The sequence below is a fragment of the Chiloscyllium punctatum genome, chromosome 48, assembly GCF_047496795.1.
Source record: "Chiloscyllium punctatum isolate Juve2018m chromosome 48, sChiPun1.3, whole genome shotgun sequence".
Lineage (NCBI taxonomy): Eukaryota > Metazoa > Chordata > Chondrichthyes > Orectolobiformes > Hemiscylliidae > Chiloscyllium > Chiloscyllium punctatum.
Window position 1 is genome coordinate 25,948,434 of NC_092786.1, and position 24,418 is coordinate 25,972,851.

Sequence of the window (24,418 nt, forward strand, 5' to 3'; positions counted from 1 at the left end):
GTGGCAGCACAGCGTATTGCAAGAATTTATGAACATCTTGGACAGCATCTTCCAAACAGTGACCTTGATAACAACACTACCATATTTAGAACCATATCACCATTCCTCCACTGTAATGGGCCAAAATCCTAGGATTCCCATTCTTAACAGCACCATTGGTGTCCCCACACTCGGTGGACTCTAACAGTTCAAGACAGCAGATGGCCTCACAGTCAGTTAGTGATTGATAATGAATGCTATCCTACCCAGTGACACCTACATTCTGTGAACAAATAAAAAAGCCTTTTACATATTCTGCCAGCTTTGTTAATCGGGCATTGTTTTTGAACCAGCAAGTTAATGCGATTTGGATGACACCACCAAAACCAATTTCTCAAGAGTCATAGTCACAGTCATACAGCGAGACAGCATGGAAACAGACCCTTCAATTCAACTTGCCCCTGCTGACCAGATATCCTAAATTAATCTAGTTCATTTGCCAGCGCTTACCCCATGTCTGTTGAAACCTTTCACATTCACATACCCATCCAGATGCCTTTTAAATGTTCTATTTGTACCAGCCTCCACCACTTCCCTTTGGCAGCTCATTCTATACACATACCACCCTCAGAGAAAAAGTTACCCCTTAGCTCCCTTTTAAATTTTTCCCCTCTCACCTTAAACTATGCCTTCTACTTTTAGACTCCCCTATCCTGGGAAAAAGACCTTGACTATTCACCCTATCCATGCACCTCATGATTTTATAATTTTCGATAAATGTCAAGCTTTAGCCTCTGGTGCTCCAGGAAAAAGAGTCACAACCTATCCGATGTGTCCTTATAACAAACTCTCCAACCCTGGCAACATCCTTGTAAACCTTTTCTAAACCCTTTCATGCTTCACAACATCCTTCTTATTTGAATGCAGTGTTCCAAAAGTAGCCTAACCAATGTCCTGTACAGCCGCAACCTGACCTCCCAGCTCCTACATCCAATACATTGACCAATAAGGGCAAGCATACCAAACACAACCTTCGCTATTCAGAGGTAGTGCAAGGATTACGGGTCCTGAGAAGATAGTGGTACAGCTATTGTGGAAGGTGCTCAGATGATGCTGCTGTCTTTATTCTGCCAAGATTCTGACCCCAATAATGAATAAGAATATAACAATACAGGGGACTGTTCAAAGGAATTTGGAGGTATTGCCTTCTTGACCTCTATATTAAATAAAAGCCACAGGGAGGCAGGTGTCATAGCAATTTTGGTGAGTGTTACCAATGTCTCCCATTATTCATAAATACTACAATCACAGTACACAAGTGACAAGAGGAGTTGATATTGAGCCTGGTGACAGGAGTGCAATTTATTAAACTACTGCAGCCCAAACAGCCTCAAACCTCTTGCAATGTTTTATACGAAGCACAGCAACTGAGAGAGCCAAGTACATGTAGATTTCAGATTAGATTAGAAACACATCCTCCATGGCAGAAATTTTCTTGTTATTCTTTCACGGGTTGTGGGGTAACTGAAGCAAGACCAACATATGTTGCTGATTTCCTAGTAGCCTCTACCTCAGGTGAACTGTCTTGTTGAATTAGGAGTGCCAAGATTTTGATCATGACAGTAAAAGAACAGCAGCATATTTCCAAGTCTGGAGGATGAACGGCTTGGAAAGGAACTTTCAGGTGGCAAATAACTGCTGCCCTCGTCAGGTTACGGATTTGCAAGGCACTGTCAAAGCAGCCTTGGTGACCTCCTATGTTGTACACATTGCTACCACTATGCATCAATGGTGGAGAAAATGAACGTTTAGGCTGGTGGGTAGGCTGCCAATCAGAGTGAGATTCTTTCACCTGGATGGTGTTGAGCCTTTTTGAATGTTATTAAATCACAAATCATCCAAGCAAGTGGAGAGTATTCCTGCTCAACTCTGACTCGTACTTTGTAGATGGCAGCCAAGCTTTGGGTAGTCAAGAGGCAAGCTACTTTGGTAATCGCAGCCAAGGACTCGAACTTAAGGAATTCCTGCAATATCCTAAAATTGAGATGGTTGGATTCCAACAACCATGGCAATCTTCTTCTGTGCTGAATATGACTCCAACCAGTTTTCTAACAGATGCCATTGACTTCAATTTTACTAAGATTCTTTGATACCACACTAACTTAAATGCTAAGTGACATCAAAGACAGTTTCACTCCACTCATAGAACATAACAGTGCAGTGCAGGCCTTTCTGCCCTCGATGTTATGCCAAGCTGTGAAACCAATCTGAAGCCCATCTAACCTACACTATTCCATTCTCATCCCTATGCCAATCCAATGACCATTTAATTGCCCATCTTAAAGTCAAAAGAAAAAGTCTCCAATTCTGGCTCAACCTAAAACTGAGAAATGGAGAATGGATTAACAAACAAATCCAGTCTGGAATTCAAGAGAAATTCCTTTGCTCAAAATTGTTAGAATGCTGAATTCCCAACCATCACATGTAAATGAGTCAAGTAACATGAATGCACTTAATAGGAAGCTAAAGAGATGCTAGACAAAGGCAGGAGGAGGATCTGCTGAAGAATTTGATGAAGCAGGTAGACTTGTTAAGAGTACAAATTTCAGTAAAGTGGTCAGACCCTGTGGTCTATTTCTCTGCCATAGTCTTGAGTTTTAACTTCAATCATCATGTTCCAATTGCTGCATTTCTGTAATTCCTTAGCTCAATTCTGCTTTGCACTATCCCTCCTGCACAGGTTTTTCACCGTTCATACAGTGCAGTAGAACCATCTTGGGGATATTTTGATACAAAAGATCTCAGAAGACAACAAAAGAGGCTTGGCACTTCTCAAGATACATTTTCATTTTTTTAATACATTCCAATTTGGTAGTATTGGCTTCGGCTTTTATTTGTAGTTGCTTGACATGGTCTCAGAGAGAGAGAGAGAGAGAGAGAGATACAGACAGACAGAGACCGGGGGGGGTGGGGGGAAGAGAAGAAAGAGACAGACAGGCAGAGAGACAGAGTGTCAGACAGAGAGAGTCAGACAGACAGACCTTAAAGAAAGGCAGCAGTTTCTTGTATTTAATTTAGATTTGGTTTGAATCATTTTCTGAAAAAATGCTTCTGATCTTCACATTTCGTGATTTTCATGATTAAATTTTTCAGCTCGTGTTAGCTGTGTATTAAAACATTTATTCAACAAGTAATGGATATCCTCTGAAGACAGTAAGACTCCAAACTATTTGGTATCACATGCTGTTGGCTTGAGAATTAAGGCTAATATAACTGCTTTGACAATTAAAGATCTCGAAAATATGAAATGTAAAGATGCTGCTCAGTTCTGGCAGTGCAACAACGATGCCTCTTACAAATTAGGGTTCAGTGACATCAGTTATATATGTAAACAGTCTGGCGTCTTCAAGGGGAGGTATATACCACTGTATGTCATCATGAAGAAACCAAATGGAATTCAGCATTCAGACTTGACTTGAAACAAATACATTTGTTCCAAGTTCACTACTTCAGCCTCTCTAAAGACTGACTGAGCAAGTACTCAGACCAAGTGAAAATAAAATCCATGCACTGCATTATCTCAAAGCAAGGTTCAGAGGCAAATGTTGTGAAATGACTCTCAAAATTCAAACAACTGTGTATTAAAACAAGACAAAAATCATGCTACACTTTCCCATGCTCGGAGATTATTTCACGTTGACAACTTCAAAACAATTTCTACCTCCTTCCAATTATTCTGTGCTCGTGGCTCATCTTTCCCAATATTACTTTTCTTTCATGCTGTTCCAGAGTAGGAAATCACCTCATACTTCTACTCACTGTCTGAGATGAATAACATTTCCATAGGAGGAGCAAATTACTGCAGATGCTGGAGTCTGTACTTAAAACAACAAATGCTGGAGATCACAATGGATCAAGGCAGCATCCATGGAGAGAGTGCAAGCCAACATTGAGTTTAGATGACTCTTCATGACTCATACAAAAATATGGAAAATTTGCATGCAAATGAGGAAAGCAGTTCATGTTTGTCCTTATTGCAAGAAAACTTGAGTACTGGATGAAGTCCTGCTACAACTGCATACGCCTTTGAGATCATAGCTGGAGTAGTGTGTATAATTTTGCTCTCCACATTTAATAAAGGATATACTTGGAAGCACAATCACAAAGGTTCATTGAATTGTCTGGCAGCATCAGTGGAGAGTGAAACAGAGTTAGTGTTTTGAGTTCAATATGACCCTCTTCAGAACACTCCTTACATTCCAATTTGGAAGAATCACATAAGACTTGAATCGTTCACTCGGTTTCTCTCTCCATAGATGCTGCCAGACATGCCAAGTATTCCCACTGTTTTGCTTTAATTTCAGATTTCTAGCATCTGCAGTATTTTATGTTCATTTCACCAAATTGATCCTTAGGATGTAAATTGGACCTATATTCTCTGGAATTTAGAAGAATGAGAAGCGATTTAATTGAATCATACAAGATTCTGAAGGCGCTTGATAGCAAAAGATGCTGAGAGACTGTTTCTATTGGTCAGGGAATCTAAAATATAGGTATAGCCTCTGGGTAACTGGTCAATCATTTAGGTTGAGGTTAGAAGACAATCCTTCACTCAAGTCTGTGAATCTTTGGAATTCTCTGTGATGCTCCATTACTGAATATATTTAAAGCAGGGATAGAGAGAATGTTGAGTTCTCAGGGAATCAAGAGATATAGGGGGCAGACAGGATGTTGGAATAAATTCGAGTTCAGCCATGGTCATATCACATGGTGAAGCAGGCTCAGTAGATTATTCAATCTCCTTCTATTTTTTGAGTTTGTGTGGGTGCTGAAGATTAATCATCTTATTGCTGCAGAAATTCCTCCAGACGCTGATGGAATACACTCCAGCTGTTTGCATGAGAATGGTTTCCAAACAAATTCAATGACATCCAGCACAAAGCAGCCCATCAGATCAACATCCAGTCTGCTAAATTAAGCATTCGCACTCCCCATCACCGCTGCATAGTGACAGCAGTATGCAACATCTACAAAGTGCATTAAGCTATTACACCAAGACTCCTCCAACAGCACCTTCTAAACCCATGACCTCTGCAACTGAGAAGGACAAAAGCAATGGGTGCACAAGAACACTTAACAGCTGTAAGTTCCACTTCAAATCACAAACCGTCAAGACTTAAAGCTATAATTGCCATCTCGACACTATCACTAGTTAAAAATCATGAAACTTTCTCCTGATTAAGACTGTGGACCTTACGTACAGCAGATGAGCTACAGTGAAACAAGAGCAGCTCAGCACCACCTTCTCATGGGCACCAAATTTTGGCTTTGTCAGCAAGATTCATATTCGCCAAAATGAGAAAAGGTCCACTCTATCAATCAATAACGTTATTTTAAAAGATTGCTCCTCAGCCTTCTCTATTGTATTTAAAGAATTACTTCAGCCTTTCTTGATTTGTAGAATCTGCCAGTTTTTGCTATTATCCTTGCGAGCATTCTTTATTACACTTTCTTTGGCATTTTCTGCAGTGAGTCAACACTCTTGAGAACATGGAGACCAGAAGTGTCAATGGTCCTCCTACATAAGATCTAACGAGTAGTTTAATAGTTTAAACAGGACTTCCTTGCTTTCCAATTCTCTGTTCAGAGATTAACTCCATTGTTAGTTTATTTCTTTACAAATAGGTTTATTGATCTACATTGCTACTTTCAGTAACTTTTAAAGCTACACACCAAGAGCCCTTGCTCCACTATCCTGATTAAACCCCTTGTTACCCCAGTCTGTATCAGATCACACTTAGCTACATTAAAACTCATTACTAAATTATTCCATTCAGACAAACATACAAATCAGAATTATTAATTCTCCACTCACATTTTGACCGAAGTACCTACGGGTATCTGTAGATATCTAAACATCTACAGAAACTCTTACTTTCCCTGTCTTCATATTTCCAGATAAGAAACATAACCGGTTAGATCACCTAGCCTTAACTCAGTACCATCACCTCCAATGGTTATGCCCTGTCCCACAGACCACACAGTGGTATATCACAGTGGGAGTTCTCAATATTAAACCCAGACCCCATGAAGGTTCATGGCATCAGGTCAAACAGAGGCAAGAAATTCTCTCTGCATATATTGGTGTTGATTACCATTTCCCATTATCCATATTGACCATCACCTGGATGAAGCAATGAGGGCAGCAAGGGCACACAATATACTCTGGTTGTGGACTTGAATGTGCACTGCCCAAGCGAGTCAGCAGCACCACGACTGACCATGATGTCAAGCCGTTAAAAAGGAAGCTGCTAGACTAGGTCTCAACTCCTGACAGGTCCACACACAATGGCAAGGGCGTAAGGGAGGAACCAGACAAAGCACAATCTTCAAGTCCACACAACTGTGGCTCAGTGGTTAGCTCTGCCATCTCTCAGTGCCAGGGACCTGGGTTTGATCCCACTCTCGGGCTACTGTCTCTGTGGGAGTTTGCATGTTCTCCTCGTGCCTGCATGTGTTTCCTCCCACAGTCCAAAAACGTGCAGGTTAGGTGGATTGACCATGCTAAATTTCCCACACCATTTGGGATGTGCAGGCTAAATGAGTTGGATGAGAAATGCAAATTTATAGGGAAAGGGTAGTGGAACAGGTCTGGATGGGATGCTCTTCAGAGGATCAGTGTGGACAAGGGCTGAATGGTCTGGTTCCACATTACAGGAATCCAGGCAGAATTTGTGACACCAACAGCTGTGATGGCGAATGAAGGTTGCAACAGCACAAAAATACCCAGTCATCAAGTTTTCCTTCCCACTGGAACTGGACCTACCTGTGTCAAGGACTGTGCATCTGATGTTCAGCAGCATTTCCACATTAAAAACTCTCTCACATAAAACATCTACTGGAGGAATTCAGCCACTTATACACACATTCACCCTGCAGTGATCAGCAAAAGTCGACGGCGATAGGAGGGAGAGATCTGGAAGTCCCTACCTTCAGACCAGCAAACAAGCAGTGGAGTTTGACTCAGTTGTTTCACACTTGTTATAGAAACAGGAGAGCTTTTCAGCAGCTTGCTTCACAACTGTTAGCTTCACTTCTTTCAAATGTAAATCACAAAACATTTTTAAAGTTACATTCTCAGGTGAACTTTAATGTTAAAGTACACCGGAGAATGTAATTTTTTTAACAAGTTTTGTGATCTACATATGAAAGAAGTGAAACTAACATGGTCATTCTAACTCTAACAGATGAGAAACTTAATCAATCCAGGTCTTTTCCAATATATAATTTCAGTTACATCACACTATAAACGTTTGTGATAAATTCTGTGTCTTACAATTGCGTACTCCACAACTACATGAAGGAGCAGCGCTCCAAAAGCTAGTTCTTCCAATTAAACCTGTTGGACTATAACCTGGTGTTGTGTGACTTTTAACTTTTCCATCAGGTTAACCCTTGCCTCAAGTATCCCATTGTTAATTGTAAGTTGTTATCTGATCTGAGTCATGCTCAGCTGAATCTTGTTTCACAAAATGCAGAATTTAACAAATGCAGAATATTTTAAAATATGTTCTCCAAATGAAACTTCCCAAATAAAATAGTCGGTATTACAGTGGCAACTTTGGTAGAGATCAACATTCTTCGAATTTGCAATATGAAGGGGGGCCAATGAAGTCTTAACAATAATTAACAGGAATGAAACAGCTCAGCCTCAAATTCTAATGTACTCTAAAAAAAATCTTAAAACAAACTAAAAATGCTCTTTTTTTTGTGAACACTGCATTAAAAACACAAAGATGTTATAATACAATACTTTCATCTGGTTAAAGCATGACCACCGACCCAACTGTTCCTTTTTAAACAGCCATTGTAGAATTTCAAACAAACATCAGGGACTCAAGGCACTCAATTTGTTTTAAGGTTACAAGTTTGATAATTTTAAAAAAGGACATATGTTGTACAATTTCAATGTAAAAACAAAATCTGCCCCATTACCCAGCCCACAAAACACACTGAATCAGGATCTCAATTCAAACAAGGCAAAAGGGATTTTCTGAACCAGTATTTTAAAACACCAAAACATTTAAACATCAAACATTCGCAGCATGGCACAATTTACATTGAAACTTTCCTTTTTCAACCCTAGTATTAGTACAACCTTAATTTCAGAATTTTCTCTATTTTTTTTCCATCTTCTCACTGGAATTCCACTTACAAAGAGAGAAAGCTCATGCAGCAGACCACATGGTGCCGCGGTCCAAGCCACCCCCTCCCCCAAAACAAAGACTCACAGAGCCACAAATTTCACCACAGGGGACTTTAACCCCTTTCTCACTTTACTCCTCACGGGGGCTCAAAGCTCAATTAAGCACAGAAAGCCGTTGAGGAGTCAAACCTCAATCAAACCCATCCCAAGGGACTTAAACCCCAGTACCATGCAGAGGACTCTAACCTCAATTACCACCCACCCTCCACTCCCCCAACCATGCTGCGCAGAGGACTCATACCTCTGCCTGCCAGTGCGCTTGAGAAACTGTGTCTCTCAACTAAACTAATTATTGTTTGAGGAATCCATAGAATAGGGAGCAATTGAACAAGGGGACCGTCTTCGGCACACAGGAATATCAAGAGGGACCAAGGTTTAAAATCTTACCTTGTAGGCCCATCAGTCTCGAGACACTGATATTCTGGGTGGCCGCTGACACCATCTGATTGTAACTACCCGTTTGGATCCTGCTGGCTATGCCAATATTGTCATCCATTTCCTCCCTCAGTCAAAGCAAAACGCTCAGAGACACTGTGTAGTTTTATCTCCTTCATCTTTATTCCAGGCCCTGGAGGGAGAGAGAATGATCGCCCATGTGCACAGAGACATGAGTTCACGGACTTCTCTTGAACAGCAGTTTCTCAATGAATTATTGAGTCATTTTACAGGGAGGAGCATCCAGATACAGCAACATACATCTTGATTGGGTGACCATTGCAATCGTAAAGATTAAGCCATCTGCTGTTACACAATGAATAACTGGCTTCACAATGAATACTTCTCACCTTCAAAGTTTATGACAAGATTTGTAGCTCAGGTGCTCTGTTTGCCGAGCTGGGAATTTGTGTTGCAGACGTTTCTTCCCCTGTCTAGGTGACATCCTCAGTGCTTGGGAGCCTCCTGTGAAGCGCTTCTGTGATCTTTCCTCTGGCATTTGTAGTGGTTTGAATCTGCCGCTTCCGGTTGTCAGTTCCTGGCTGTTCTCTGTTTTGCCAGGGAATTCCTAGAGGCATGGCACTCATCCACAGATTCAATCAATAAGCACATCGACCTGGATCCAATATACCGGCCACTGCAACGGACAGCTGGAACTGACAACCGGAAGTGGCAGATTCAAACCACCACAAATGCCGGAGGAAAGATCACAGAAGCACTTCACAGGAGGCTCCCAAGCACTGAGGGTGTCACCTAGACAGGGGACGAAACATCTGCAACACAAATTCCCAGCTCAGCGAACAGAACCACAACAACTTCTCACCTTGTTAAACTGACCACACATGCCGAATGCCTCCTCATCTTGTTAAACGACTCTTCATAACAAATGCTTTTCCAACTTGTCAACCCATTACCCTTGCCTCGAGCACCCCGTTGTTATTTGATCTGAGTCATGCTCAGCTGAACCTCTTGTTTCACAAAACTCAGAACTGAACTCTTTCCCTGCCTGCTTATATCCTACACATTCTCAATCTCACACTTGAAGAAGCCATCATATACAAAACCAGGAAACAAGATGACAGGTTCAACAACAATGACCACATTATCCAATACCTCATCAACAACAAGAGGAAAGCTCTTACTGCCTGCCAAACAACATCACCAGTGAAGCAAAAAGGAGAATGCATCAAACAACAAAGAGAATTACAAGGAAGAATGAAGGATATCAAAAACCAAAATGATGAACTGAGAAAACTAAGGATCTGCAACTCCTTGCTAACAAGCATGACACCCAGGGTTTCTTCAGTGGTACAAAGGCAATATATGGACCCAACATCCTTAACATGAAACTAGTGAAAATAAGAATGGCATACTGTTGAGAGACAAAGAAAAAACAGAACACTTCAAAAGAACTTCTAAACATGTTGCAAGAAATCTCCCAAAGATAACCATGAATGGCAGAAATTGAAACCACCATTAGACACATGAATGCAAAAGCCACAAGACTAAATGCGATTCCAGTGGAGATTTTAAAATTTGAATGAGCAGAGTTCACCTATCATTTCCATCAACAGTTCCTGAAAATCTGGGACAAAGAAGAAATCTCCGCCAATCTCAAGGGCACTGCCATCACCACCACCTTCAAGAAAGGAGACAAAGTGGACTATGGGAACTACTGAGGAATCTCCACACTCTCCATTGCCAGGAAAACTGTTGGCCAAATCCTTGCCAGGCACCTTCTCTCAGTCTCGGAGGAAACCATTCATAAAAGTCAACTTGGCTTCCAACTGAACCACTGGGACCATGGACATGATTTTCACTGCTCAACAACTCCGAGAGAAATATCAGGAACACCACCAACCACTCTACAGCCTTCACTGAGTCAAAAGCTTTGGTCAGATCAATCTATGGAAGACCCTGTCAAAGGTGAGCTATTCAGTGAAATTTGTTAACATTCTCTAACGCCTCCATGACAGGATGCCAGCAATTGTCCTCACCAGTGGTATTATGGTCCAGCAGGGTTGTATCAACATCCCCATACTTCACCTTCAAGAAGGAGCTTCCCAGTGGTGCGGACATTGCCTGCTGCTAGAAATCTTTTCAACCTTAACCAGGTGAAATCCAAGAAGAAAATGATACCGACCTCAGTTGCAGAACTTCAATATGTGGATGATAATGTCATCTCTGCTGTCTTACAATAGAATATTCAAATTGAGCTTCTTACCTTCACAGAAGCATACTGGAGATTTGGTGTCAGCCTCAACATCAAGACGACTCAAATTCTTTGCCAACATATCACAGGTCAAGTTCTGGTACTTCTCTCCATTAAGATCAATGGACAAATCCGCCCAAACATGAAACATTTCCCTTCCCTGGGAAGCTACCTTTCATCCAAGTCTGACAATGATGCAGAGATTCAACATCACATCCAATCTATGGCTCCACCTTCGGATAACTCAGGATGAGAGTCTTGAACAACTATGTACTCTGTACAGATACCAAGATCCTTGCTTACAAGGAAGTCAATTTTCCGACTCTTCTATACGGCTCCTAAACTTGATATTTATAGAAAACTTGACAATGTACATTTGAAAAATGCCATCAACTTTGTTTGTAATGGATTCTCATCATCTGGGAGGACAGTCATACTAGCATTAGGGTTCTTGAAACAGGTAACAGCACCAGCATTGAGGTTATGATCGTGCATAACCAACTCCACACGTTTAAGATGCCTGATTTCCAATTCCCAAAGCAAATATTTTCAAGACATTTGATCAAGAGGACAAATAAAGCATTTCAAAGATTTCCTGAATTTCTCCCTCAAGAAAACAGCATAGATGTTAATGCAAAAGAGAACTTGATTCAGGAAAAAAAAACAGACTTAGAGGAAACGCATGTGTCAATGAACACAATTATTTGGGAGCACACATCAACCAGAGGAAGTATGGAAAAGAAACTGAAGAAATGAATACCAACAATCTCTAGGCCAAGGACCACTTCCACACCTGTGGGTTGAGAGATGTTACTCTAAATTCGGGCTCATGAGCCATACAAGGATCCATAGCACCCATGATGAGCGACATCCAACCTTCTAGTTGACAATCATTCTCATTAGTGAGTGAGTGCCCATGGTTTTCATATTTTAATTATGTAAATGCACCAACTATTCTTCCACATCTTTGAGCCTCCATCATTTCTGGATTTCGGCCATTTAGAAAGTATCATGCTCCATATCTTTCAGTTCCAAAGTTACAACCATTTATTTTGCTACATTAAACTCCATGTTCCACATTTTGCACAATCCTTCAATCTATCAGTATCTCTTTGCAAGTAGCACTTCCATCTACGTGGCTTTCTATCACATAGTTTAGTCATTAATAAATAGTGATCAGTGCCCAATTAATGTACCTACCCATTGTTCTTACTCTCTGCTCCTCAGCCTACTTCCAGGTAACTGGATCAATAAGGCAACTTCAACTCCAAAAACTACAAACTTTACATAACAGTCTTTTGCAAAAGACTTTATCAAATGCCTTGTGGAAGTCCATATAAATTGCATCAATAGACATGACCCTGTCTAGTACTCTCATCTCTTCAAGACACTAGGTTCATCAGACATGATCTACTCTTTCCATAGGCACGTTGACCACAGTTCCATCAATGGGGAAAATTCAGGTTCACACAGTAAACCCACTCTGACCCAAAGTTGATTACCTTCAATCACTTTGCAGAAGTCATTCTTCAGGTGTTTACTCTTTGATGTGAGGGACCGTTCATGCCTGTAGATCTGGTGAACTTCTCCACTGAATGACGAGTTCAATTTATTTACAGGTTCTATTGACAACAGGTCATCACCAATCTGGATATATCCAAACTAGGGAAAAAAATTCAAAGCAATTTTCATCTATTAGTTTTTAAATTCATTTTGTACTTTGACCAAACTTTGCACTATTCACCACTCCCACTATAGACATGAGTCTTAAGTTCAACAGCATAGAAATAATTGAGCAGCTGACCTCAAATAGAGATAAGCGTTAAAAAAATAATGGCACACACGTTACATTCACAATTACTCGAAAGCATTTCAATTCGGCAGTCAAAACGCAATAGCTAATTGCTGTAAAAGCAGATGTTAAAACACATCTCCTGTTTTCAAGATAACCTCAAACATCTGCTGGAATCAAGCTTGGTGTAAAGTTTTATCTGACAATCCTCCTTGAACAAACTTAGTATGTTTCACTATTTTAAAGAAACAGTGACAGCACACTCCACTTTGGCAATAGGCTGACAGGGTAAATGGAGAATTGCTGCGTATCATGATGCATTGTGAATAGACAAAGGAGGCAAATTGAGCTCCTTGCTCCCCTCCATCTGTAATATGACATTGTCCACAAGCATTTTTTTTAATGGAATCCGGTTAAATCAGCAAAATCATATCGTTTTCCATCCGCTAATCATGTTCAAAGCCCTTTAAAATTTTGTAAAACACCCAGGCATGAGGAATGCACAAGTAGTCAATCCGTAATTGCTGTCCTCTTACACATGAAAAATGACATTTTAATGCATTCTGTAGAGATTTCAACTGGACAGAACTTTTGTGAAAGGGTTGCAAAAATGTTGGTTATCAAAGGGTTAACTCAGTTGCAGGGGACTTTTGTGTACTTGCAATTTATCTCCTTGTTAAAAAATATTCAATTTTGGATACCAAGGGGGTTGGCCCATCAGCTGACAGCAGCAGCAGCAGTGAGAGCAGTGTCACCCCAGTTCACCCTGCTGCACAGAGTTGGGGGACAAAGCGTACTAGAGCAATAGTGATTGGAGATTCGACAGCGGCACAGGCACTTCTGTGGCTGAGGGGGAAATTCCAGGATGGTATGGGACCTTGATGGCACCAGGGTCATTAATGTCTGAGCAGGTACAGGACATCCTGAAACAGGAGGGTAAACAGACAGAAGTCATTGCTTTACAGACAAATGGTACAGGTAGGAAGAGTGACAAGATCCTGCAATGACAATTTGCAGAGTTAGGTAGTAAACCAAAAGGGTAGTAATCTCAGGATTAGTCTCTATGCCACATGTTGCTGAGGCTATGAAAAAAGACAAAGTACAACTGAACATATGGCTAAAGAGCTGGTGTATGGGGGAGGACTACAGGTATATAGTTTATTAAGATGTCGCCCAGGGAAGATGGGACCTGTATAAGAAGGACGGGTTACACCTAAACTGGAGGGGTACCAATATCCTGTCCTGGAGGTTTGATGGTGCCATTTGGGAAGGTTAAACTGGTGTGATGGCCAGGGTCGGGTGGGGGGGGGGGAAGGAGGAGAATCGACACTGTAGGACAGTAAGTATAAAGACTGGGGAAAGGCTTGAGGCTGAGGCAAATGGAGAGACAAGGTCATCCTTGTGTTGAATCTCAGGAGATAGGAGAGATATTAAACAAATATTTCACTGTGGACAAAGAAATGGAGGCTAGAGAACTCAGGGAAATAAACGACTGATGTTTTGAAAACAGTTGACATTACAAAAGAGGAAGTGCTGGAGTGCTTAGAAAATATCAAGGTGGATGATCACCTTTACCTGATCGAGAGTACCACAGGACGTCGTGGGAAGTTAGGGAAAAAGAAAAAAAATTGCAGGTGCCTAGCAGAGTATTTACATCACCTCTAACCACATGTGAGGTGCTGGAGGACCAGAGAGTGGCTAATGGTATGCCTTTATTTAAGGAAGGCTGTAAGGAGAAGACTGGGAACTATAGACCTATGAGCCTGATAAGTTGTTGGAGGAGATTCTAAAAGATAAGAATTGCATGCATTTGGAGAAGCAAGGACTGAATAGGGACAGTCAGCATGTTGTAGATTAGATTAGATTAGATTACCTACAGAGTGGAAACAGGCCCTTCAGCCCAACAAGTCCACACCGACCCTCCAAAGACCCATTTCCTTCCAACTAATGCACCTAACGCTAAATGGGCATTTTTTTTTAGTATGGCCAATTCACCTAACCTGCACGTCTTTTGCACAGTGGGAGGAAACCAGAGCACCCAGAGGAAACCCATGCAGACATGGGGAGAATGAGCAAACTCCACACAGACAGTTGCCCAAGGCTGGAATCGAACCTGGGGCCCTGGCGCTGTGAGGCAGCAATGCTAACCACTGAGGCACCGTGTTGCCCCAAGTAGTATGAGTGAAATAGTGTCTCAAAAACCTGACTAAGTTTTTTGAGGATATAACTAAAACAATTGATGGGAGCAGAGTGGTATGTGTAGTTTACGTGGACTTTAGTAGAGCCTTTGACAAGGTTCTGCATGGTGGGCTAATTAGTAAAATTAGATCACATGGGATTCAGGCCAATTAGATAAGAAATTGGCTTGTCATTAGGAAACAGAGAAAGATGGTTGAAGGTTGTTTTTCAGACTGGAAGCCTCTGACCATGTGTTCCAAAGGAATCAGTACTGGCTCCACTTTTGTTTCTCATTTACATAAATGACTTGGATGAGAATGCAGAAGGCATGGTTAGTAAGTTTTCAATGACACCAAATTGGTGGCATAGTGAACTGTGAACAAGGTTATCCAAGATTACAAAGAGATCTTGATGAATTGGGTCAATGGCTGAGGAGTGGCAGATGAAGTTTAATTTGAATAAAATACAAGGTATTGCATTTTGGTAAGACTAACAAGAGCAGAACTAACTTAGTTTTATGGTAGGGCTTTGGGTAGTGTTGTAGAATAGGGAGAGACCTGGGGTTCAAGAATATAATTCTTTGAAATTTGCATCACCAGTAGACAGGGTCATTAGATTAGATTAGATTAGATTAGATTACTTACAGTGTGGAAACAGGCCCTTCGGCCCAACAAGTCCACACCGACCCGCCGAAGCGCAACCCACCCATTCCCCTACATTTACCCCTTTACCTAACACTATGGGCAATTTAGCATGGCCAATTCACCTGACCTGCACATCTTTGGACTGTGGGAGGAAACCGGAGCACCCGGAGGAAACCCACGCAGACACGGGGAGAAGGAGGCATTTAGTACACTTGTCTTCATTGCTTAGAGCTTTGTGTATGGGAGTTGGAATATCGTGTTGAGGTTATACAGGACATCGGTGAGGCTTATTCTGGAGTACTGTGTACAGTTCTGCTCACCCCGCTATTGGAAGATTACTATTAAACTGGAGAGGGTTCAGAAAATATTACTAAAGCATGGGAGTTTGATGGGTGACCTTATAGATGTTCATATAAACATGAGGGACATAGATAAGGTGAACAGCAAGGGACTTTTCTCTCAGGTGATGGAGTTCAAAACTAGGGGGCATATTTTTAAGGTGAGAGGAACAAGTTTTAGAAAGCATGAGGGGCAATTTTTGTTTATATATGCACAGAGTGGTTCACGTATGGAATGAACTGCCAGAGGAAGTGCTGGATTACAGGTACAGTTATAACATTTAAAACACATATGAAGAGGAAAGGTTTGGAGGGATATGGACCAAATGCAGTCAAGTGGAACTAGTTTAGTTTGGGAACACTGTTGACATGGGCTAGTTGCACCGAAGGGTCTGTTTCCATGCTGTCTGACTCTACGACTCTAAGAGGAACAGCAGTCAGGGAGAGGTTGCGGAGCTCAACGGAAATGGAGGCTTGGTCTGTATTTTCTTTAACTCCGGTAAATCAGGTAAAGCAGATAAACTTAGAGCCTGGAATGCAAATGTGATACCGTGGCTATCACAGACACATGGTTGAAAGAGGAATAGGATTGGCAGCTAAATGTTCCAGGATATCAATGCTTTAGGGAGCACATCACAGCTGTGTTGAGGGAGGACAACTTGGAGGAATCTCACAGCAAAGCATCATCAGTAGAGCTCAGGAATAGGAAAGGTAGGGTTCTGGCACTTATTGTACAATTGATCTTCCAAAATGCACAATTTGACTGCCTTAAACTCCATCTGCCATTTCTCTGTCCAACTCTATATTCTTACTATATCTCCTCATATCCTTTGATGATCCTCCTCACTATCTGCAATTCTCAAATTTTGGTGTCATCAGCAAACTTACTAATCAGACCACCTAGATTTTCCTCCAGATTATTTTATATTACTAACAATAAAGGACCCAGCACTGATCCCTGTGGAACACGACTAGTTACTGATCTTCATTCTGAAAAGCATCCTTCCATCGTTACTGTCATCTAAACCAGTTTAAGGCATATCTTGATAGACACATGAACAGGAGATGAATAGAAGGTTAGAAACTGTGAATGAGCATTAAGCAGATCTAAAAAAGGACTAGGAATTAGCCCAAGCTTGGTGGGCTATATGGCCTGTTCCTGTGCTGTACCGTATAAACGTAAATACATTTTTTCTGTATAATTAATCTTTCTTCCTAACAAAAGCATTTTAATTACCAAAATTAGGCAGTTAATAGTTAAAGTTTGCACCAATACTGCCTAAATTCAGTTGAACCAAAGCAAACAAATCCTTAAGAATTTTTCTTAAACCACAGTCTGAAACTACAACACAGAATAAAGATTTCCAACAAGTAGAGCTGAGTCCTTAATGATCCGTCCTGAAAACAGCTGGCCCACCCTCCACCAGCTGTTTTTCAATGGGACTTAAGATGTAGAAGTATTCCTACAAAGGGGATTTGGTCAAATTTAGAACTTTCTAATCAAGATAAAATCTATTTTCAGCAGTACTGAACAACTTTGGCATATTAAGCAAATAATTACATTCACATTCCACCTTTTGTAACCACTGGACATCCCAAAGTGTTAGACAGCCAATTAAGTATTTCTTTTTAAAAGTACTGTAGTTAGCACTGCTAGATTACAGCATCAGGGACCCAGGTTCAATTCTAACATTGGGCAACTAAGCAGAGTTTGCACTTTCCCCATGTCTGCCCAAGTTTCCGCCAAATGCTCCAGTTTCATTCCACAGTCCAAATGTGAAGACTAGATGATTGGCCGTGCTAAATTGTACAGTGTCCAGGGCTGTGCAAGTTAGATAAATTAGCCGTGGTAAATGCAAAATTACAGGGATAGTGGGTTGCATCTAGGTGGGATGCCCTTCAGAGGGTTGGAGTAGACACAATGGGGTGAATGGCCTCGATCTGAAGTGTAAGAATTCTATTATTCTATTCTAGTCATTAGCATAAAAAAATGCAATCAATTACATACAGTAAGCTTCCACAAACAACATGCTAATGAACAGAACTTATTTTTCTTGACAGATAAATATATTGGGGAATAAATATTGCTTAGCATACTAGATAACTCCCCTACTCTTATTTGGAAGAGTCTAGGACATCAACTGACAGGTCACACAGGAGTCTTAGCTTAACATCATCATAGTAAAGGCTGGATCTCCTCAGTGTTGCATTGGAGTGTGCTTAAGACATGTACCACAACTTAAACCCACAACCTCTGGCTTACAGACAAGGATGCTAACCAGTGAGCCATAGATAATGTTTAAATATGAAGAGATCTCAAAAATGTTGACTACCTGTTGGAATTATCAGTTGTTCCACTACCAAGGGACCCCCGATTTAATTAGAGTTGCTAAAGTTTGAACATGTAAACTTAGTCCCAACTTCCAAATATTGCAGCTTCAGTGATGAGCTTTTGAAACATTAAGTTACCTCAGGAGTTTACCTGCAGACTTCTCAAATAGACTATTCTACTTTAAAATAATTGGAATTGATTTAAAAAGTATATCTAGAAAAATAAAAACAATTAACTGTTTACAAACCAGTTAGAAGAAAACAATTATGCAGAACATTTTTCCTAAATTAAGTGAACCAATTACAGAGTTAACATGCACAGGACCCAGTTCAAACTGACTGCCAGTAGCTGTGTTTCTATAATAAACATTCAATTAATCCTTACTCTGGAGTCCATCAAAGTAATTTCTGGCTCTGAACTAAGACTCTTTGGGTTTCCAACTATTTATAATACTGATTAGATTTGAAGACTTCTCAGGAGGTCTTACAGGGACGTTCACACCATCACTCAGTCACATTGCCCCTTATTTCAATTCTATAGGAAGGAGAGGTGTCAGGGGAAATGGCTCACGTCCGCTGCCTGGCTTCATTCCAAGCTGGATTCCAGTCTGCATGCAGCTTTCCATCTGATTGACTTAAAGCCAAGCTCCTGCTGCCAATCCACATCTCAGTTTCTGCTCTGTACACCTGACCCAGCTTTAGTGAGAGACCTAGTCCAAACCTCCTACTCAGTCAAAGACATGCTGCCAGACTTTACTGCTTGTAAATTGTTACCAGGCCCCTCATTTGCTCCTAGTCATTTTGCTCCAGCAAATTCGATCTGGATCAGGCAGAGAAACATCAACTGCAAAACAATTGAGAAAATGACAGGGAAAAGAAGACTCCTTTCACAGAGTGAACTCCAACTCCAGTTTCCCTCTTCCCAAGCTCAGACTGCTCTCCAGTAAATGTCAATGAAGCTGCTTCTCCTACCCTTCCTCCAGCTGGAGTCGGGATTAGTAGAAGTTTAGACTGGGTAAAGGGTCACCAACCAGAATTGAACAAACAGGACTAAAACGTTTTGTTGAACGGTTTGTACCTGCAGGTTTACTAACTGTTCAGCCCAAGGGGTAGTACTGAGCTGATGGGCTGAGTGACTTCCCCTGCTCTTCTGGGAGGGGGTTATTGGTGATTGATTAGCAGTGAGTAGTGAGTATTGATTACCAGTCCATTACAGGTGCTGAGGGAGACGGATGAGCGACTCTGGTTGAGGACGTGGCCGGTGTAGAAGCAGTGGCTGTGGGCTGGAAGCTGGCGGACTCTGGGCTGCCCGTCTCCCCGCTCCTCCACCGTGAGGGTCGGCGCCAGGAAGCTCTGCTCCAGGTTGAGGTCCAGCAGTAGCTCGGTGCCGAATGCCGGCAGCAGGAGGTACAGAGATTGCTGCCCCCCGCTCGCAGCTCCAGCTACAGCGGGTAACATCCCTCTCCTCGCCCGGTGTCCCGCTCCTTCCCCGGGCCCGGGCGGCACGATCCTCCGGGGGACGGTGAGCTCGGCGGCTGTCGGTCAGGGAGGGAGGAAAGGACAGGACAGGTTAGTGACGGGGGAGGGGGGAGCGGTAAACCGGATAACCGGGACACCCCCGCCCCCGGCCGGATAACCGGGACACCCCCGCCCCCGGCCGGATAACCGGGACACCCCCGTCCCCGGCCGGATAACCGGGACACCCCCGCCCGGATAACCGGGACACCCCCGCCCCCGGCCGGATAACCGGGACACCCCCGCCCCCGGCCGGATAACCGGGACACCCCCGCCCCCGGTCGGATAACCGGGACACCCCCATCCCCGGCCGGATAACCGGGACACTCATCCCTTCCCCACAGACTCTCCGCCGGGTAGGGAGGACCGGCCCCACCTCCGGTAGATTTCTTCCCCCCCCCCTCGGTTTACTGGGGTATCATCTGATGTTCCCCCTCCGGATAACCGGGACATCTCTCCCCCTCATTGCCGCCGGTTAAAGCAGACAGAGTGCGGGTACCTGGGCTGGACGTGCACTCGGACAACAACAACAGGCAAGCGACCAGCGCCAGGTGGGGCAGTGTGCGGCCGCACATGGTCCGACTCCAGGCGGCGGCAACTTCTCCGGCTCGACACAGGGGAGACAGGGAGCCCGGCAGCGGGGAAGAGGGAGGGCACAACCGGCCTGGCCTGACCCGCCCCCACCTGCGGTGGACACGCCCCCGGCGCCGGGGAACCGCCCCCATCCGCGGTAGACACGCCCCCGGCTCCGGGGAACCGCCCCCACCCGCTGTCGACACGCCCCCGGCTCCGGGGAACAGCCCCCACCCGCTGCAGACACGCCCCTGGCTCCGGGGAACCGCCCCCACCCGCTGTAGACACGCCCCCGGCTCCGGGGAACAGCCCCCACCCGCTGTCGACACGCCCCCGGCTCCGGGGAACCGCCCCCACCCGCTGTAGACACGCCCCTGGCTCCGGGGAACCGCCCCCACCCGCTGTAGACACGCCCCTGGCTCCGGGGAACCGCCCTCACCCGTTGTAGTCACACCCCCGGGACGCGCACCACCCCCTGGGGACACGCCCCCCGCGCCAGGGACACGCCCCACCTACAGTGGACACGACTCCGGGGACCCGCCCCCACCAGCTGAAGACACGCCCCAGGTGCCGGGGACTCGCCCCCACCAGCGGTAGACACGCCCCCGGTGCCGGGGAACCGCCCCCACCAGCGGTAGACACGCCCCCGGTGCCGGGGAACCGCCCCCACCCGCGGTAGACACGCCCCCGGCGCCAGGGACACGCCCCACCTACAGTGGACACGGCTCCGGGGACCCGCCCCCACCAGCTGAAGACACGCCCCTGGCGCCGGGGAACCGCCCCCACCCGCGGTAGACACGCCCCCGGCTCCGGGGAACCGCCCCCACCCGCGGTAGACACGCCCCCGGCTCCGGGGAACCGCCCTCACCAGCTGAAGACACGCCCCCTGTGCCGGGGACTCGCCCCCACCAGCTGAAGACACGCCCCCGGCGCCGGGGACTACACCCCTTCAGTTGTAGACACGCCTCAAGTGCAGGAGATACGCCCCCATCTTCTGGAGACACGCCCCCGTTTGCCGGGGACCCGCCCCCATTTGCTATAGACACGCCCCGTCAGCTCGAGGCACGAGCAGGCCTCCTGAACGGGCTGTTCCCCTGTCAGCCTTAGACACGCCCCTTTCGAACATGGACACGCCCCACCCAACTTTGGACACGCCCCCAATGACCCACAAACACGCCCCCACCTAAAGCACATGCTATTAACAAGTAGTCAATTTGTCTTGTCCTGGTCAAAAAAGGTTATAGTCCAACAGGGTTATTTGGAAGTACTAGGTTTCTGAACTCTGCTCCTTCATCAGAAGAAGCAACGCTCCAAAAGCTTCTTGTTTTTAACTTTGTCCACTCCAGTCGAACAGTGGCACCTCCTCATCCTGCCAACCAATAAATGCATGAATTCCATGTACCTTCTTCACCATCATCTACTTGTGTGGCCACTTTCAGAGCGCTATGGACTTGAACCCCAAGATCCCTCTGTACATCAATGTTGTTGAGTCCTGCCATTAACTGTATAATTTTCCTTCAGATTTGATCAGCCAAAGTGCAGCACTTATGTGAACTAAACTCCATCTGCCATTTCTCCACCTATGTCTTTAACTGCTCTATATCTTGATGTATTCTTTGACAAGCTTCTACACAATGTACAATTCCACAATCTTTGTATCATCTGCAAACTTACTAACCTATCCATCTACAATCACAAACAGCAGAGGTCCCAATACAGATCCCTGTGAAGCACCGTTAGTCATGGAGCTCCAGCCTGAAAAACACCCTTTGACCACAACCCTCTACCTTCTATGGGCAAGGAGAAAGTGAGGACTGCAGATGCTGGAGATCAGAGCTGAAAATGTGTTGCTGGAAAAGCGCAGCAGGTCAGGCAGCATCCAAGGAACAGGAGAATCGACGTTTCGGGCATAAGCCCGAAGAAGGGCTTCCTGAAGAAGGGCTGATGCCCGAAACGTCGATTCTCCTGTTCCTTGGATGCTGCCTGACCTGCTGCGCTTTTCCAGCAACACACTTTCAGGTTCTATGGGCAAGCCAATTTTGAACCCACGCAGTCAAGTCACTGTGGATCCTATACAGCATAATCTTCTGGAAGAGCCTACCATGAGGGTCCTAGTTGAAATCCTTACTAAATTCCATGTAGACAACATCGACTGCTATACTCTCAGTGATCACCTTCATCACCTCCTCAAAAAATTCAATCAAATTAGTAAGACACTACCTACCCTACACAAAGCCATATTGACTGTCCTAATGGGCCACGCTTTTCAAATGTGCTTAAAACCTATCCCTAAGAATTCTCTCCAGTAACTTCCCAACCATTGATGTACGACACGTCGGCCTATTGTTTCCTGGATTATCCCTATTTCACTTCTTGAACAAAGGAAAACTTTGGCTATTTGCCAGTCCTCCAAGACCTCTCCAGTGACTTATGAGATTGAAATTTATAAATTTCATGGCTTTAAAAAGAATTGCTTTTATTCTCAGGACAAAAGTAAATAACTCACCATTCTCTGGTTTACATTCCATTTGCCAATTTGTTACTCACTCACTTAGCCTGCTGATATCCCATTGCAACAATGTATCCTCCTAGAAACTTACATTTCCACCCAGCTTTGTGTCATCACCAAAGTTAGATAGATTACTCTCTGTGTCTTCATCCAAGTTATAAGTATAAATTGCTGAGGACCCAATATCGATCTTCGTGGCAGGCTATTACTAATTCCTGAAGAAGGGCTTATGCCCGAAACATCGATTCTCCTTCTCCTTCTCCTTTGATGCTGCCTGACCTGCTGTGCTTTTCCAGCAACACACTTTTAAGCCCTGATCCCCAACATCTGAAGTCCTCACTTTCTCCTAGTCTATTACTGATTGCCTAACAACTTAAAAATATCCTGTCTACGCCCATTTACTACTTCCTCTTAGTTAATTAATCCTCTATCCATGCTAATACATCATCCCCACCTCTACAAGACTTTAACCTGTGAGTTAAACTTTTGTGTGGCACCTTTTGGAAATCCAAGAATACTATATCTATAATACTATATCCTTTATCTGTCCTATTAGTTTCATATGCAAAAACTCAAATAAATTTGTGAAACAGATTTTCCCTTCTGCAGAATCATGTTGACATGCTCTGTGCAGAATAATCAGAGCTGTGGGGCAGAGCTCTTGTGTATATTTAAGGCTGAGATAGACTCTTGATCATTCAGGGAATCAAGGATGATGGGGAAAGGGCAGGAAAATGGATGTGAGGAATGTTGGATCAGCCGTAGTCCTATTGAAAGGCAAAGCAGGCTCATGGGACCAAATAACCTACTCTTGTTTCTATCTCTTCTGGTTTTATGGTCTTAATCATATTGTACTTTTCTAAGAGGTGTTAAGACTCTCACAATAATAGATTTTCGCACCTTCCCAATGACTGATGCTAAGTTTTTCCCTGTTTCCTCTGACCCTTCTTTCTTGAGTTGTGGTGTTATATTTGCTAACTTTAAATCTGTTCCAGAATCTAAGGAAGTATGGAAAATCAAACCTAATACATCTACTATTTCTGCAGCTGTCTCTCTTTTTCTTAATTTGCTCATGGGATGTGGGTGTAACTTGCTAGGCCAGCATTTATTGCTCATTTGATTTGCCCATGGTGGTGAGCTGCCTTCTTGAGCCACTGCAGTCCATGTGCTGTAGGTAGACCAACAATGTCATCATGGAGGGTTTCCGGGATTTTGAACAAGTGATGGAACAGCAATATATTTCTCAGTCAGGATGGTGGGTAGATTGGAGGAGAATTTGCAGTGCTCTGCCTTCAAGATAGAAGTGGTTATGGGTTTGTAAGATGCTGTCAATGGAGTCTTTGTGGATTTCTCCAGGGCATCTTATAGGTAGTACACATGGTTGCTATTGAGCATTAGTAGTGGAGTGGCTAAATATTTGTGGATGTGATGCCAATCAAGCAGAGTCAAGCTTCTTATTGGTGGTACCTTCATGCTAGCAAGTATGGAAGTATTCCATCACTTTACTGATGATAGAGAGTAGTCCAATGGGATAGTAAAAGACCAGATTGTATGTGTCTTGCTTTTTGTATCCATATTGTCAAGTAGATGCCAATGCTGCAGCTGTATTAGGTAGAGCTGTGGCAAGTCCTGGAGCACAAGTCTTC

General features: G+C 43.7%; 1 protein-coding gene across 1 annotated transcript in view; it reads right to left on the minus strand.

The window, feature by feature from the left end:
* The window catches only part of adamts17 (ADAM metallopeptidase with thrombospondin type 1 motif, 17), a 669,321-nt gene extending 648,968 nt beyond the window's left edge, over positions 1–20,353 (minus strand). Inside the window, exons 1-3 of the mRNA XM_072564884.1 lie at positions 20,190–20,353; positions 19,379–19,710; positions 12,395–12,554 (exon numbers count right to left, since the gene is read on the minus strand). Coding sequence (XP_072420985.1) covers positions 12,395–12,554; positions 19,379–19,710; positions 20,190–20,265 — 568 coding nt within the window. The 5' untranslated portion in view covers positions 20,266–20,353. The remainder of the gene's footprint in view (positions 1–12,394; positions 12,555–19,378; positions 19,711–20,189) is intronic.
* Between the last annotated feature and the right edge of the window lie 4,065 nt (positions 20,354–24,418).